General features: G+C 47.9%; 1 protein-coding gene across 2 annotated transcripts in view; it reads left to right on the top strand.

Annotated features, from left to right (window-relative positions):
- Positions 1 to 15,306, top strand: part of ITPK1 (inositol-tetrakisphosphate 1-kinase) — a 255,430-nt gene that overhangs the window by 148,083 nt on the left and 92,041 nt on the right. For both annotated transcript variants that reach the window (XM_082275448.1, XM_082275449.1), the window contains exon 5: positions 6,487 to 6,604. In XM_082275448.1, the coding sequence (XP_082131574.1) occupies positions 6,487 to 6,604 (118 nt within the window). The remainder of the gene's footprint in view (positions 1 to 6,486; positions 6,605 to 15,306) is intronic.

Here is a 15,306-nt window from a genome sequence, read left to right as displayed (position 1 = left end):
CAGCGGAGACCCTGGTAAATGTATTTGCAATTTTGTACCTCGCACAATAATTGCACACCTGTTGATTAAATATTTATTTTTAGGGGAAAAAAATACACTAAAATGACTTTTTAATATAATATTGTTATTTTTTCAAAAAAAAGAGAAGTGATCATTGCAAGGAACGCTTTCCAAAGTATCGCCTATATCTCCATATATAAATACATAAGGGGGGATATGAGCTCCATGTATAAATACATAAGGGGGGATATGGTCACAATGTATAAATACATAAGGGGGGGATATGATCTCCATGTATAAATACATAAGGGGGGATATGATCTCTATGTATAAATACATAAGGGGGGATATGATCTCCATGTATAAATACATAAGGGGGGGATATGATCTCCATGTATAAATACATAAGGGGGGGGATATGATCTCCATGTATAAATACATAAGGGGGGATATGATCTCCATTTATAAATACATAAGGGGGGATATGATCACCATGTATAAATACATAAGGGGGATATGATCTCCATGTATAAATACATAAGGGGGGGATATGATCTCCATGTATAAATACATAAGGGGGGGATATGATCCCCATGTATAAATACATAAGGGGGGATATGATCACCATGTATATATACATAAGGGGGGATATGATCTCCATGTATAAATACATAAGGGGGGGATATGATCTCCATGTATAAATACATAAGGGGGGGATATGATCTCCATGTATAAATACATAAGGGGGGATATGATCACCATGTATAAATACATAAGGGGGGATATGATCACCATGTATAAATACATAAGGGGGGATATGATCTCCATGTATAAATAATGGGGGGATATGATCACCATGTGTATATATACATAAGGGGGGATATGATCACCATGTGTATAAATACATAAGGGGGATATGATTACCATGTATATATACATAAGGGGGGGTATGATCACCATGTATATATACATAAGGGGGATATGCTAACCATGTATAAAAAAAAAAAAAAACACATATCCCACTAACTATGTAACTTTGTAAATATAGTGAACACTAAAATGATTTTTCCTGAACACAACAATTTTGGGCCCATTCACACTAGGAAGTGCATGTGAAACGCACAGGAACACGCTGTTGAGTGGGAGGAATAGTGTCCCATCATTGGTGTCAGTGGGAGGAATAGTGTCCCATCATTGGTGTCAGTGGGAGGAATAGTGCCCCATCATTGGTGTCAGTGGGAGGAATAGTGTCCCATCATTGGTGTCAGTGGAAGGAATAGTGCCCCATCATTGGTGTCAGGGGAAGGAATAGTGCCCCATCATTGGTGTCAGTGGAAGGAATAGTGCCCCATCATTGGTGTCAGGGGAAGGAATAGTGCCCCATCATTGGTGTCAGTGGAAGGAATAGTGCCCCATCATTGGTGTCAGTGGAAGGAATAGTGCCCCATCATTGGTGTCAGTGGGAGGAATAGTGTCCCATCATTGGTGTCAGTGGGAGGAATAGCGTTCCATCATTGGTGTCAGTGGGAGGAATAGTGCCCCATCATTGGTGTCAGTGGGAGGAATAGTGTCCCATCATTGGTGTCAGTGGGAGGAATAGCGTTCCATCATTGGTGTCAGTGGGAGGAATAGTGCCCCATCATTGGTGTCAGTGGGAGGAATAGTGCCTCATCGTTGGTGTCAGCGGAAGGAATAGTGCCCCATCATTGGTGTCAGTGGGAGGAATAGTGTCCCATCATTGGTGTCAGTGGAAGGAATAGTGCCCCATCATTGGTGTCAGTGGGAGGAATAGTGCCCCATCATTGGTGTCAGTGGGAGGAATAGTGTCCCATCATTGGTGTCAGTGGGAGGAATAGCGTTCCATCATTGGTGTCAGTGGGAGGAATAGTGCCCCATCATTGGTGTCAGTGGGAGGAATAGTGCCTCATCGTTGGTGTCAGTGGAAGGAATAGTGCCCCATCATTGGTGTCAGTGGGAGGAATAGTGTCCCATCATTGGTGTCAGCGGGAGGAATAGTGCCTCATCATTGGTGTCAGTGGGAGGAATAGTGCCACATCGTTGGTGTCAGTGGGAGGAATAGTGCTTCATCGTTGGTGTCAGTGGAAGGAATAGTGCCCCATCGTTGGTGTCAGTGGGAGGAATAGTGTCCCATCATTGGTGTCAGTGGAAGGAATAGTGCCCCATCATTGGTGTCAGTGGGAGGAATAGTGCCCCATCATTGGTGTCAGTGGGAGGAATAGTGTCCCATCATTGGTGTCAGTGGGAGGAATAGCGTTCCATCATTGGTGTCAGTGAGAGGAATAGTGCCCCACCATTGGTGTCAGTGGGAGGAATAGTGCCCCACCATTGGTGTCAGTGGGAGGAATAGTGCCCCATCATTGGTATCAGTGGGAGGAATAGAGCCCCATCATTGGTGTCAGTGGGGGGAATATTGCCCCATCGTTGGTGTCAGTGGGAGGAATTGTGGCCCCTCGTTGGTGTCAGTGGGAGGAATTGTGGCCCCTCGTTGGTGTCAGTGGAAGGAATTGTGGCCCCTCGTTGGTGTCAGTGGAAGGAATTGTGCCCCCTCGTTGGTGTCAGTGGAAGGAATTGTGCCCCAAGGGCTTTATAAAGGGGCCACAGTTTGGAGAGCATTGCTCCAGGCCATGGATTATCTTCCGATCCCCCGGATCTGTGCAGACATCGGGGAGGGGAGATGAGCCAATTATAGAAGCTGGAGGGGGACTATTTGCCGAGATCCGGTAAGCACGGTTGCCATGGTTACAAAGAGCAGAAATGTAACATTGGTGATCTTTATAGAAGTAGGAGAGTTTTGGTGGTAAAAAGGGGCGGGGTCAGTATTGGGCGGGATGTCATAATGTTATGGCTGATCAGTGTGTATATTCATAGGAAACATCTTTTCATTCTAAGTGCAGCTGAAGGCAATTTCTTTATTTTATTTTTTTTTTTTTTGTAACATTCCATCAAACTTTATTGAGACGGTTGTGGCAGTGCGGCGTCTCGGACTGTCACGCAGCTTGGCAGATATGAATGGCGCTGCACTGGAGTCGCATGGGACATGAACGGGGGGGGGGTTGTTTTTGAGGACAGACCCCTCCAAATAGGGAAACTTGGGTGACTGGTAACCATAAAGGAGAACAAAACTTCCATTTAGCCCCGCCTTCAAACCTAAAATCTGCGTTTTTACTGCGCCTTTTTTTTTAGAATAACAGCCCAACCCACAAGTACATTAAGCCCCGGTTCACACTGCTGCGACTTGTCATGCCACTTGATGCGACGTTACAGAACAGTCATATTTTAATGGGCGCCATCTAAGTGCTGGTTCACACACCGGTGCGATTTCTGTTGCAATTTGAGCCACTCAGAATCGCATGACAAGGGAAATCACTTAATTTTCAGTGGTGCTCATTCACATCAATGCGTCTGTGTGGTGCAGTTTTCGAAAAGGTTCCTTTTGTTACTTTGGTGCGATTTCTTCTGCAACACTAGTTGCACAGAATCGCATGACAAAGGGAAATCACATTATTTTCAGTGGTGCCTATTCATGTGATTTTTGTCGCTGTGTGGTGCAGTTTTGGAAAAGCTCCCTGCGCTACTTTGCTGTGATTTTAGCTGCAACTCGAAACGCACAGAATCGCATGACAAGGAAAATCACATTCTTTTCAGTGGTGCCCATTCACATCAATGCGTCTGTGTGGTGCATTTTTGTAAAAGGTTCCTGTGCTGCTTTGGTGCGATTTCTTTTGCAACTTGAGCCACACAGAATAGCATGACAAGGGAAATCACATTATTGCGTCTCTGGTGCAGTTTTTTTAAAATGTTCCTGTGCTACTTTGGTGCGATTTATTCTGCAACTTGAGTCGCACAGAATCGCATGACAAGGGGAAATCCCATTATTTTCAGTGGTACGCGTTCGCATTATTGCGTCTCTGTTCGGTGCAGTTTTGGAAAAGGTTCCTGTGCTACTTTGGTGCGATTTTATTCTGCAACATGAGTTGCACAGAATCGCATGACAAGGGGAAATCGCATTATTTTCAGTGGTACGCGTTCCCATTATTCTGTCTGTCCGTTGCAGTTTTGAAAAATGTTCCTGTGCTGCTTTGGCGCGATTTCTTCTGCAACTCAAGACACAGAATCGCATGACAAGGAAAATCACATTATTCTTAGTGGTGCCCATTCACATTATTGCATTCCTGTTTGGTGCAGTTTCTGAAAAGGTTCCTGTGCTACTTTGGTTTGATTTCAGTGGGACGTGGCTCCATAGATTATGCTAAGCACATCCAAAATCGCACTGCATAATCGCACTGAAAATCACAAATCAAAAGTGCACCCTTGAACTGATCCTTAAAGTGGGTGTAAACCTTAGATTTTTTTTTTTAAATAAAAATACCAAACATGGTATACTTACCTGCTCTGTAAGGCTACATTTGAGCTAGTGCGACGCCATAGTCGCATGATTTAGAGTGCAACTTTGATGCAACTTTGAGTGCACTTTTGATCTGACTTTACACTCTCTGACTCAGTCGCATCAAAGTAGTGCAGGCACCTTTTCAAAGTTGTTGCAACTTTAAGTCGCATAGATTGGAACTGGTGCCATTGAAATCAATAGGCTGTGACTTGTGTCCAAAGTCGCATGACAAGTCGCACTAGATGAAACGGAGCCTAATGGCTTTGCACAGAGCAGCCCCGATCCTCTTCCATCAGCTGGGCGCACCCATGCCATTGACACATACAGCAGGAATCAGCCCCGCTCCTTTGTCACAGCATTTGATTGACCTCAGCTGGAGCCAATAGCTCCTGCCACTATCCGTCTGTCCAATGAGGAGAGAGACAGCGGCTGGAGCCGCTGCGCTCATGCACATCACTGGATCGGATGGGGCTCAGGTAAGATAAGGGGGGGGGGTCTGGGGGGGAGCTGCAGCACAGAAGATTTTTCATCATAGCCACTTCCCGACCACCCGCCGCCGTTTTACTGCGGCAGTGCAGCCCTCCTGCGCAAACCTATGTAGACCTACGTCGGTCGCGTGCGGGAAGCTAGGGAGCGCGCTCCCACCCCCACTCGGCAGCCGGGACTCCGATGCACGGGGCCGGTGGCTCTGATTGCCACCTGACACCCGCGAGCGCTCCCCGCTGAGAGAGAAGAACGGTCAGCTGTTGTAAACACATCTGACCGCTCTTCTCCCTGGAATGATCACAGAGCGCCTGTGATCCTTCTATATAGGAACACATGTCTCTGATCATTTCACAAGCCACGCCCCCATACAGTTAGAATCACTCCCCTAGGCTCACATTTAACCCCTTGATCACCCACAGGGTTAACCCCTTCCCTGCCAGTGTCATTTTTACAGTGACAGTGCATATTTTTAGCACTGATTACTGTAGAAATGTCACTGGTACCCCCAAAAGTGTCAAAAATGTCAGTTAGGGGTCCAATCTGTCCGCTGCAATGTCGCAGTCCCGCAAAAAATCGCAGATCGCCGCCATTAATAATAAAAAAAAACAATAAAAATTACATAAATCTTTCCCGTAGTTAGTAGACGCAATAACTTTTGCGAAAACCAATCAAAATACGCCTATTGCGATTTCTTTTTTTCTTACCAAAAATATGTAGCAGAAAACAAATTGGCTAAAATGTTAAAAACTTTTGTTTTTTAATTTTTTTTTTAATTGGAATTGTTATATAGCAGAATGTGAAAAATAGTTTTGTTTTTTTTTTAAATTGTCGCTATTTTTTGTTTATAGCGCAAAAAATAAAAATCGCACAGGTGATCAAATACCACCAAAAGAAAGCTCTATTTGTGGGAAAACAAAGGACGTCAATTTTTTTTGGGTACAGCATCGCATGACCGCGCAATTGTCCGTTAAAGTAACGCAGTGCCGAAACGCAAAATGGGGCCTGGTCATTAAGGGGGCAAATCCTTCCGGTCTTAAAGTGGTTAATGCATTCTTGAGGCTTCAGAACCACTTTGATTGCTGGGACTCGGGGTCACAGCAGCAAAAAATATAATTCCTGCACTACTTTTCTGTGGCAGGAGGACGTTTTGTTACAGGAGTGCCACAGACTGCAGTTGAAATCGCAAAAGTCGCAAGGAGTTTGTCTTTTCTTTACAACTTCAGAGTGTTTTGATTGGCCAAAGTTGAAAAAGTCGCATGAAAGTCACTTTGGAAGTCACTTGACTTTGGGGTCGCTGCAGTGTAACAACGCGACAAATCGCACATACAAGTATGACAGTAAAAAAAAAAAAAGTTGCAGGTCCAGATATTTGCCTTTGCCATGCATTGGTAGCCCATTCGTTTTAACCGAACGCATCGCATGTAAACGCACAGGCAGTAGTGCACCTCGAGGGATCATGCAGAAGGGAAGGGGACCCTAACCCGCTGGAATGGCAGGCTGGGTGATGAAGAGTTTTTAGCTGGGGGCGGGGGGCTGTTATGATCTCTGTAACAAAAAATGTTTCTTTATTTGTGTCCCATTTCCTTTTTCAGGAATATATTGATGCCCACCCAGAAACCATCATTTTGGACCCTTTACCCGCTATCCGCACCCTGCTGGACCGCTCCAAGTCCTACGAACTCATTCGCAGGATTGAGTCCTACATGCAAGGTAAGATACGGATACAATGTTTTCTATCTTCTCCGGCGATATAATGTAACAAATTCATTCCCCTGTATAAGGAGCACTTCCTGTTTTCGGGTGACAACGCTACATTAAAGCTTTTGAATATCAGGCAGCGTTGTCACCCTTTGCCTAGGACCTGCGTGTAAAGCGTGGCAGCGCAGACATTTCCACCGGTGCTGTCACACTCGAAAAAGTATTGGTCCCGCCCACCAGGTGACATCACCAATAGACAACAACAAGAGAAGGGCGCACTATAAAGGTTTATTAAAATCCAAAAAAGCAACATACATTGTACTCACAAACATACAGTGCTGGGACAAGCTCATCTAGAGCCCAGGGCGAACATGCCAAATTGCTCCCCCCCCCCACCCAAGATTTATGATTGTGTCAGCAAAACCCCCCCCCCCCAAAAAAAAAAAAAATCGAGCACTAATTTGCATGCTCCCCTTAAGCATAAATCCCCCCTTCCTCCCAGAATAAATCCACACCCCTGCTGAAATCCCCTCTCCTGGCACAAATCTTTGCCCCCACACCCCATCTTAAATCCTCTCTCCCCCTATGTCCTCAGCACAACTCCCCCCCAAAAAAAATCTTCTCCCTCCTAGCACAAATCCTCTACCCCTCAAATTTCCTCTCCGAGCTCGAATCCTCATCCCCATTCCAAATCCCCTCCTCCTAGCACAAATACCCCCCAATCATCCCTACTAGCATAAACCACCCCCCTCATAAAAAAAATATTACCCCTCCTAGCACAAATCCTCTACCCCTCAAATTTCCTCTCCGAGCTCGAATCCTCATCCCCATTCCAAATCCTCCCCTCCTAGCACAAATACCCCCCAATCATCCCTACTAGCATAAACCGCCCCCCTCAAAAAAAAATATTACCCCTCCTAGCACAAATCCTCTACCCCTCAAATTTCCTCTCCGAGCTCGAATCCTCATCCCCATTCCAAATCCCCTCCTCCTAGCACAAATACCCCCCAATCATCCCTACTAGCATAAACCGCCCCCCTCAAAAAAAAAATATTACCCCTCCTAGCACAAATCCTCTACCCCTCAAATTTCCTCTCCGAGCTCGAATCCTCATCCCCATTCCAAATCCCCCTCCTCCTAGCACAAATACCCCCCAATCATCCCTACTAGCATAAACCGCCCCCCTCAAAAAAAAATATTACCCCTCCTAGCACAAATCCTCTACCCCTCAAATTTCCTCTCCGAGCTCGAATCCTCATCCCCATTCCAAATCCCCTCCTCCTAGCACAAATACCCCCCAATCATCCCTACTAGCATAAACCGCCCCCCCCCCTCAAAAAAAAAATATTACCCCTCCTAGCACAAATCCTCTACCCCTCAAATTTCCTCTCCGAGCTCGAATCCTCATCCCCATTCCAAATCCCCCTCCTCCTAGCACAAATACCCCCCAATCATCCCTACTAGCATAAACCGCCCCCCTCAAAAAAAATATTACCCCTCCTAGCACAAATCCTCTACCCCTCAAATTTCGTTGAATACTCATCCCCATTCCAAATCCCCTCTTCCTAGCACAAATACCCCCCAATCATCCCTACTAGCATAAACCGCCCCCCCCCCCCCACAAAAAAAAACAAAACAATTGCGATCTTAGCACAAACCCCCTCTCCCTACCATGTTACCTTTTCTAGCACAACCCTCCCTCCTAGCACCAATTCTCTTCACCTATTCCCCCCCCCCCTTCCAACACAAATCCCCCCAAATGACTGCTCCTAGCACACCTTCCGAAATTTCCCATCCTACAATTCTTACAACCCTACCACCCCCCCCCCCTCCCCCTCCCCCTTCCCAGATTCCCCCTCCCAACACAAATTCCCCTCCCCCCTATCTGTTTGTGGTGCCCCCCTACCGCACATAAAACCACAGTGCCCAGGGCAGCCGTCCCTCCTGCCCACCCCTTGTCCCGGCCCTGCAAACATATGATAGTTGCACACATGTAGAGACAATGGAACCAATCTCCTCCAAGACAGCCAGGATACTCCTACGGCGCTGGATGGCGTGATGGTATCCGCATATGTCAGGCTGACGCGTTTCTAGGGAGAACCCTCCTCCTCAGAGCCAAAAAGTCCTGCTAAAGGCTCCTGAGGAAGAGGGTTCTCCCTCGAAACGCATCAGCCAGACCTATAGCATCAATCAAAAAATGATCGATCGATTTCAATTCTGTGTAAAGACTATCTTGTTGTTAAAGAGCCGGCAGGGAAGCCGTCCGCCCTAAAGCGGAACTCCACCCTTAAGGGAAAGATCCGTTTTAAGGACTTGTTCCCCTGCTCCTCCTAAACAATTGGCCCTTTTGAGGAGTGTGTGGAGGGGGGGAGCCAGGAGCCAACTTCTGTCCCAGCGCAGCGGCGCTTGGCAAGGGAAGTTCTCCACCACTCACGATGCGCAGCGCGACTCGCGCAGTGGCCACCCTGCTGTGAAGCCACAAGCTGTTGCAGCCGGGTGCCCCTAGTGAAGGTGTTGGGGCCCTGCAGCCGACCTACTGAGAGCGGGATGAAGACAAGGACAGAGCGCAGCCTCCCAGCGTGGATGGTGTAAGCTGTGTCTGAGCAGAGGCCATGCCCCACTGGAACCCCATCCAAGCTGTCCCAGCTCCCCCCCAACCGCCCCCTGCTGGCCAGGTCGGGAACCTGGATTCGGCCTTTGAGTAGAGAGTACCTAGAGCGGAGCTTCAGCCTGGAATGGGGTTGTCAGGAGGACGAGGACGAGGACGGGAAGAGGGAGAGTGGGAGGAGGGGCCGAGTTGCTGCACCATGAGCCTATGGTTTGTACTTGCCTCCCCGGGCCGAAAGTTGCCAGTCAGCCCCTGTGTGGGTGGGAGTGGATTGGCGTCTTTGACTTAGGCGCTGGATCCACCCCCCCAAAATAAGTCTCCCCCCTAGCAAAAATCACCTCCCCCTTTACCATATCACCTCTTCTAGCACAAACCCCATTAATCTTTGCATTGGGAGCTGGATCCACCCCCCCCCCAACAAAAAGTCTCCCCCCTAGCACAAATCCCCTCCCCCCTCTACCATATCACCTCTTCTAGCACAAACCCCCTTAATCTTTGCCCTGGGCACTGGATCCACCTCCCCGCCCCCCCAGCACAAATCCCCTCCCCCTCTACCATATCCCCTCTTCTAGCACAAACCCCCCCCCCTAATCTTTTCCCTGGGTGCTGGATCCACCCCCCCCAAAAAAAAAATGCCCCCCTCCCCTAGCACAAATCCCCTTCCCCTCTACCATATCCCCTCTTCTAGCACACCCCCCCCCCCTAATATTTGCCCTGGGTGCTGGATCCACCTCCCCCCCCACCCAAAAAGTCTCCCCCCTAGCACAAATCCTCTCCCCCTCTGTCATATCTCCTCTTCTAGCACAAACCCCCCTAATCTTTGCCCTGGGCACTGGATCCACCTCCCCCCCACCCAAAAAAAGTGTCCCCCCCCTAGCACAAATCCTCTCCCCCTCTGTCATATCCCCTCTTCTAGCACAACCCCCCCCCCTAATCTTTTCCCTGGGTGCTGGATCCACCTCCCCACGCAAAAAAATGCCCCCCCCCCAGCACAAATCCCCTTCCTCTCTACCATATCACCTCTTCTAGTACAGACCCCCCTAATCTTTGCCCTTGGTGCTGGATCCACCTCCCCCCCCGAAAAAAATGTCTCCCCCCTAGCACAAAACCTCTTCCCCTCTACCACATCACCTCTTCTAGCACAAACCCCCCTAATCTTTGCCCTGGGCGCTGTCCTTGTCCCAGCACTGGTGGTCTGAGCACACGTTGGGGTCTCATTACCCGTTCTGTGCATTCGGTGGGTCGTAGAATCACGCCACAGACTGAAGGCTGCACCGTGTCTGTATAAGGCCTGAGGCCGTCCATTCTGTTTATTTTTCTATCTGTGAAGAATGGTTCCTGTACAATTGAAAAGAGTTTTCCCTGCATGGCTGGGGTGGGGGGGGGGGGGGGTTGTCGGTCGCCCATGTTGTCCTATGGATAATGGTGTCATAGGTTGGATCTGCTGTAATACAGCTGAAGGGCGGCATTGTGTGCGGACATGGAGTCAGCGCCCAGAACCTGTTCTCCTCGTCTGCCCCATGAGTCTTTGTTCCTCGTCCGCCGCCGACAGAAAGGCCAGTGTATTGTACGGGTATAAAGGGCGGCTTTGTGGAGGGCGAGCGAAATCCGGGAGAGCAGAATAAGGTGAAACCGACACTGAGGTCACATTTAAAGCTGAAGCTAAATAAAAATGCTGGTGAATGCAGATGTACCGGATGGAAAAACAACTTTTTGAGATGGGAATGAGGAACAGCTATTAGCAAAAGTATGTAGCCATAGGACACACCCCCTGCCACACCCCCTTAATGACCAGGCCATTTTTTTATTTTTGCGATTCTGCGCTGCGTTACTTTAACCACTTCTGGACCGGAAGATTTTCCCCCTTAATGACCAGGCCATATTTTTGCGATTCGGCACTGCATTACTTTAACAGACAATTGCGTGGCCGTGCGACGCTGTACCCAAATAAAATTGATGTATTTTTTCTCCCCCACAAACATCCTTTGGTGGCATTTGATCACCTGTGAGATTTTTATTTTTTGCGCTATAAGCAAAAATTCTGAAAAAAAAAAAAAAAACAATTTATAACATTCTCAAAAAAAAATGTAAAAATCAAATTTTTTTTAACATTCTAGGCCAGTTTGTTTTCTGCTACATATTTTTGGTAAAAAAAAAAATCGCAATAAGCGTATTTTGATTGGTTTGCGCAAAAGTTATCGCGTCTACAAACTACGGGAAAAGTTTATGTCATTTTTATTGTTTTTTTTAACTAGTAATGGCGGCGATCAGCGATTTTTAGCGGAACTGCGACATTGCAACGGACAGATCGGACCCCTAACTGACATTTTTGACACTTTTGGGGGGGACCAGTGACATTACTACAGTAATCTGTGCTAAAATATGCACTGTCACTGTAATAATGACACTGGCAGGGAAGGGGTTAACATTGTGGGTGATCAAGGGGTTAAATGTGAGCCTAGGGGAGTGATTATAACTGTATAGGGGCGGGGCTTGTGAAATGACCGTAGAGACATGTGATGCTATATAGAAGGATCACAGGCGCTCTGTGATCATTCCAGATAGAAGAATGGTCAGCTGTGTTTACAACAGCTGACCGTTCTCTCTCAGCAGGGAGCGATCGCGGGTGTCAGGTGGCAATCGGAGCCCTCTGCCCCATTGATCGGAGTCCCCACTGATGAGTGGGGGTGGGAGTGCACCGCACGCTCGCCCCCTAGAGGCAGGCGCGCGACCGACGTAGGTCTACGTCGTTTTGCGCAGGAGGGCCGCACTGCTGCAGTAAATCGGCGGCGAGCGGTCGGGAACCGGTTAATGACCAGGCCATTTTTTGCATTTCGGCACTGCTTTATTTTAACCACTTCTGGACCGGGCCTTTTTCTGACACTTGTTTACAAGTTAAAATCAGTTTTTTTTTTTTTTTTTATTGCTAGAACCCCCCAAACATTTGTGTGTGTGTATATATATATGTGTATATATATATATATATATGTATATATATATATATATATATATATATATATATATATATATATATATATATATATATTGAATGTAGGATCTTGGGAGACCAGATATAGTGACTGCAGGCTCCTGGGGAGATCAGAGATAGTGAATGCAGGCTCCTGGGGAGAGCAGATGTAGTGACTGCCGGCTCCTGGGGAGAGCAGATGTAGTGACTGTAGGCTCCTGGGGAGACCAGATATAGTGACTGCAGGCTCCTGGGGAGACCAGATATAGTGACTGCAGGCTCCTGGGGAGAGCAGAGATAGTGAATGCAGGCTCCTGGAGAGAGCAGATGTAGTGACTGCCGGCTCCTGGGGAGAGCAGATGTAGTGACTGCCGGCTCCTGGGGAGAGCAGATGTAGTGACTGCCGGCTCCTGGGGAGAGCAGATGTAGTGACTGCAGGCTCCTGGGGAGACCAGATATAGTGACTGCAGGCTCCTGGGGAGAGCAGATGTAGTGACTGCAGGCTCCTGGGGAGAGCAGATATAGTGACTGCAGGCTCCTGGGGAGATCAGATATAGTGACTGCAGGCTCCTGGGGAGATCAGATATAGTGACTGCAGGCTCCTGGGGAGACCAGATATAGTGACTGTAGGCTCCTGGGGAGAGCAGAGATAGTGACTGCAGGCTCCTGGGGAGACCAGATATAGTGACTGCAGGCTCCTGGGGAGAGCAGATATAGTGAATGCAGAGTCCTGGGGAGACCAGATATAGTGACTGCAGGCTCCTGGGGAGACCAGATATAGTGAATGCAGAGTCCTGGGGAGACCAGATATAGTGAATGCAGAGTCCTGGGGAGACCAGATATAGTGACTTCAGGTTCCTGGGGAGATCCGATATAATGAATGCAGGCTCCCGGTATTAGTAACACTATAAGCTACAGTTTTACCACCCCTGACCGCCCACCTACACACAGCCCGCCCACCTTCACACAGCCCGCCCAGGGCCCTACACATGCCATGGCCGCGATGCTTTGCAGAATGCGGACCATTTAAGTAAACAGGGCCATGCTCCAACCCACCCTGCATCCACGTGCATTGCATGTGATTGTGCAGCACTGAGTCGGCATTTTGAGGGCATGAACAGGTGGTGAGGAGGCGACATGTCCACCGCGGATCGCTTTTCAGAGCCATAATAGCTGAATGTGTGAAGGAGTCCTTAATGAATCACCTTAACCTCTTCCCACCAACCTCGTGGTCTGTTAAACCTCTTCAATAACGGGCACTTTCACCCCTTTCCTGCTCAGGCCAATTTTCAGCTTTCAGTGCTGACACGCGTTCACAATTGCGCGGTCATGCAACACTGTACCCATATGAATTATTTTTTTCACCGAAATAGAGCTTTCTTTTGGTGGTATTTAATCACCGCTGGGTTTTTATTTTTTGCTACATAAACGATAAAAGACTGAAAATGAAAAATATAATATAATAAAAAAAAAAAAAATGGAAAAAAAAGTTTTTCTTCGTTTTTGTTATAAAAATTTTGCAAATAGACTTTCTTCATAAATTTCGGCCAAAATGTATTCTGCTACATTTCTTTGGTGAAATTAACTTAATACCGTGTATATTATTTAGTCTGTAGGAAAGTTCCACAAACTATGGTCTATATCTGAAAATTGATCAGTCCTGATGTACCTACATTTCATTTCTTGAGGCCCAAAAATGTCAGCACAGTACAAATACCCCCCAAATTATCCCTTTTTAGAAAATAGACAGTCCAAAAAAAAATTGCAAAAAGTTTTTTTTTTCCTCAACATTTTTTTTTTTTTTTTTATAATATACTGTCACCAGCGCAGTATAGCATCATCATATATCGGGTGTGACGGTAATCAGGGACAGTGACTGCTGACAGCATGTAAAAAATATATACCGTATTTTCCGGCGTATAAGACGACCCCCCTAATTTTTTAAAGTTAAAGGTTTTGGGCTATACTCGCCGTATAAGACTACCCCCCTTCCGAAGCAAGATTTCTCATAGATCTCCAAGGTACCCTAGTACTGGAATACATGTAATCTCTCATAATATCTCCAAGGTACCCCAAGTATTACCAGTAGATATAATCTCAAGACGCTGGCTGTGTGGGAATCCTGTACCGGTATACCGTATGTACCGTAGCTTCGGCTACAGACAGTGTACCGGGCTGAGCCAATCACAGTGAGCGATGTATTCTATTATTGAATGCAAAGCCTGCTTGGATTGGCAGAGTCAGAGAGGCGGGGCTGATGTTCAGTGCTGTATTTTGGCCTAGGCCAACAAGGCCCAGGCCTAGGGCGGCATTTTGCAGGGTGGCATCAAAAAAGCCACCCCCTCCACCAGAGACTCTTTTGGCCACTGGTTGCTAGAGTCGCCTCTCTCACCTCCCTCTCTCTCTCTCTCTCTCTCTCTCTCCCTCCCCCCTCTCTCTCTCTCTCTCTCTCTCTCTCTCCCTCCCCCCTCTCTCTCTCTCTCTCTCTCTCTCTCTCTCTCTCCCCCCTCTCTCTCTCCTCCCTCCTTTCTCTCACCTCTCTCTTTCTCTCTCACCTCTCTCTTTCTCTCTCACCCCGTCTTTCTCAACCCCACCTCTCTCCCCCCCCCCACTCTCATCCCCTCTCTCTCTCTCCCTCCCCCCTCACCCACCCCCTCTCTCTCTCTCCCTCCCCCCTCACCCACCCCCTCTCTCTCATCCCCTTGCTCTCTCCCTCCCTCCTCACCCACCCCCTCTCTCTCTCTCCCTCCCTCGCCCACCCCCCCCTCACCCACCCCCTCTCTCTCATGCCCTCTCACCCACCCCCCCCTCTATCTCTCCCTCCCTTACCCACCCCCCCTCTCTCTCTCTCCCTCCCTCACCCACCCCCCTCTCTCTCTCTCCCACCCCCTCTTACCCCCCCCCCCCTCGTGAGATCTCAGGGGTTCATGCTGGGACTTGAAGGCCTTCAATTTTGGGGCGAGTCACATCCGTTAAAAAGGAAGGAGTGGGGCAAATTTACATAGGAGTCAGAAGGGGGGGCGCCCAATTTTAGTCTTGCCTAGGGCAGCACAAAACCAAAATACACCACTGCTGATGTTACTCCGCCAATCTGAGCAGGCTTTGCATTCAATAATAGAATACATCGCTCTCCCTGAT

Source organism: Pelophylax lessonae, assembly GCF_965119305.1.
Source record: "Pelophylax lessonae genome assembly, chromosome: 13".
NCBI lineage: Eukaryota > Metazoa > Chordata > Amphibia > Anura > Ranidae > Pelophylax > Pelophylax lessonae.
Note: the sequence above shows the minus strand (reverse complement) of the source record. Positions and strands in the feature narration are given on the sequence as shown.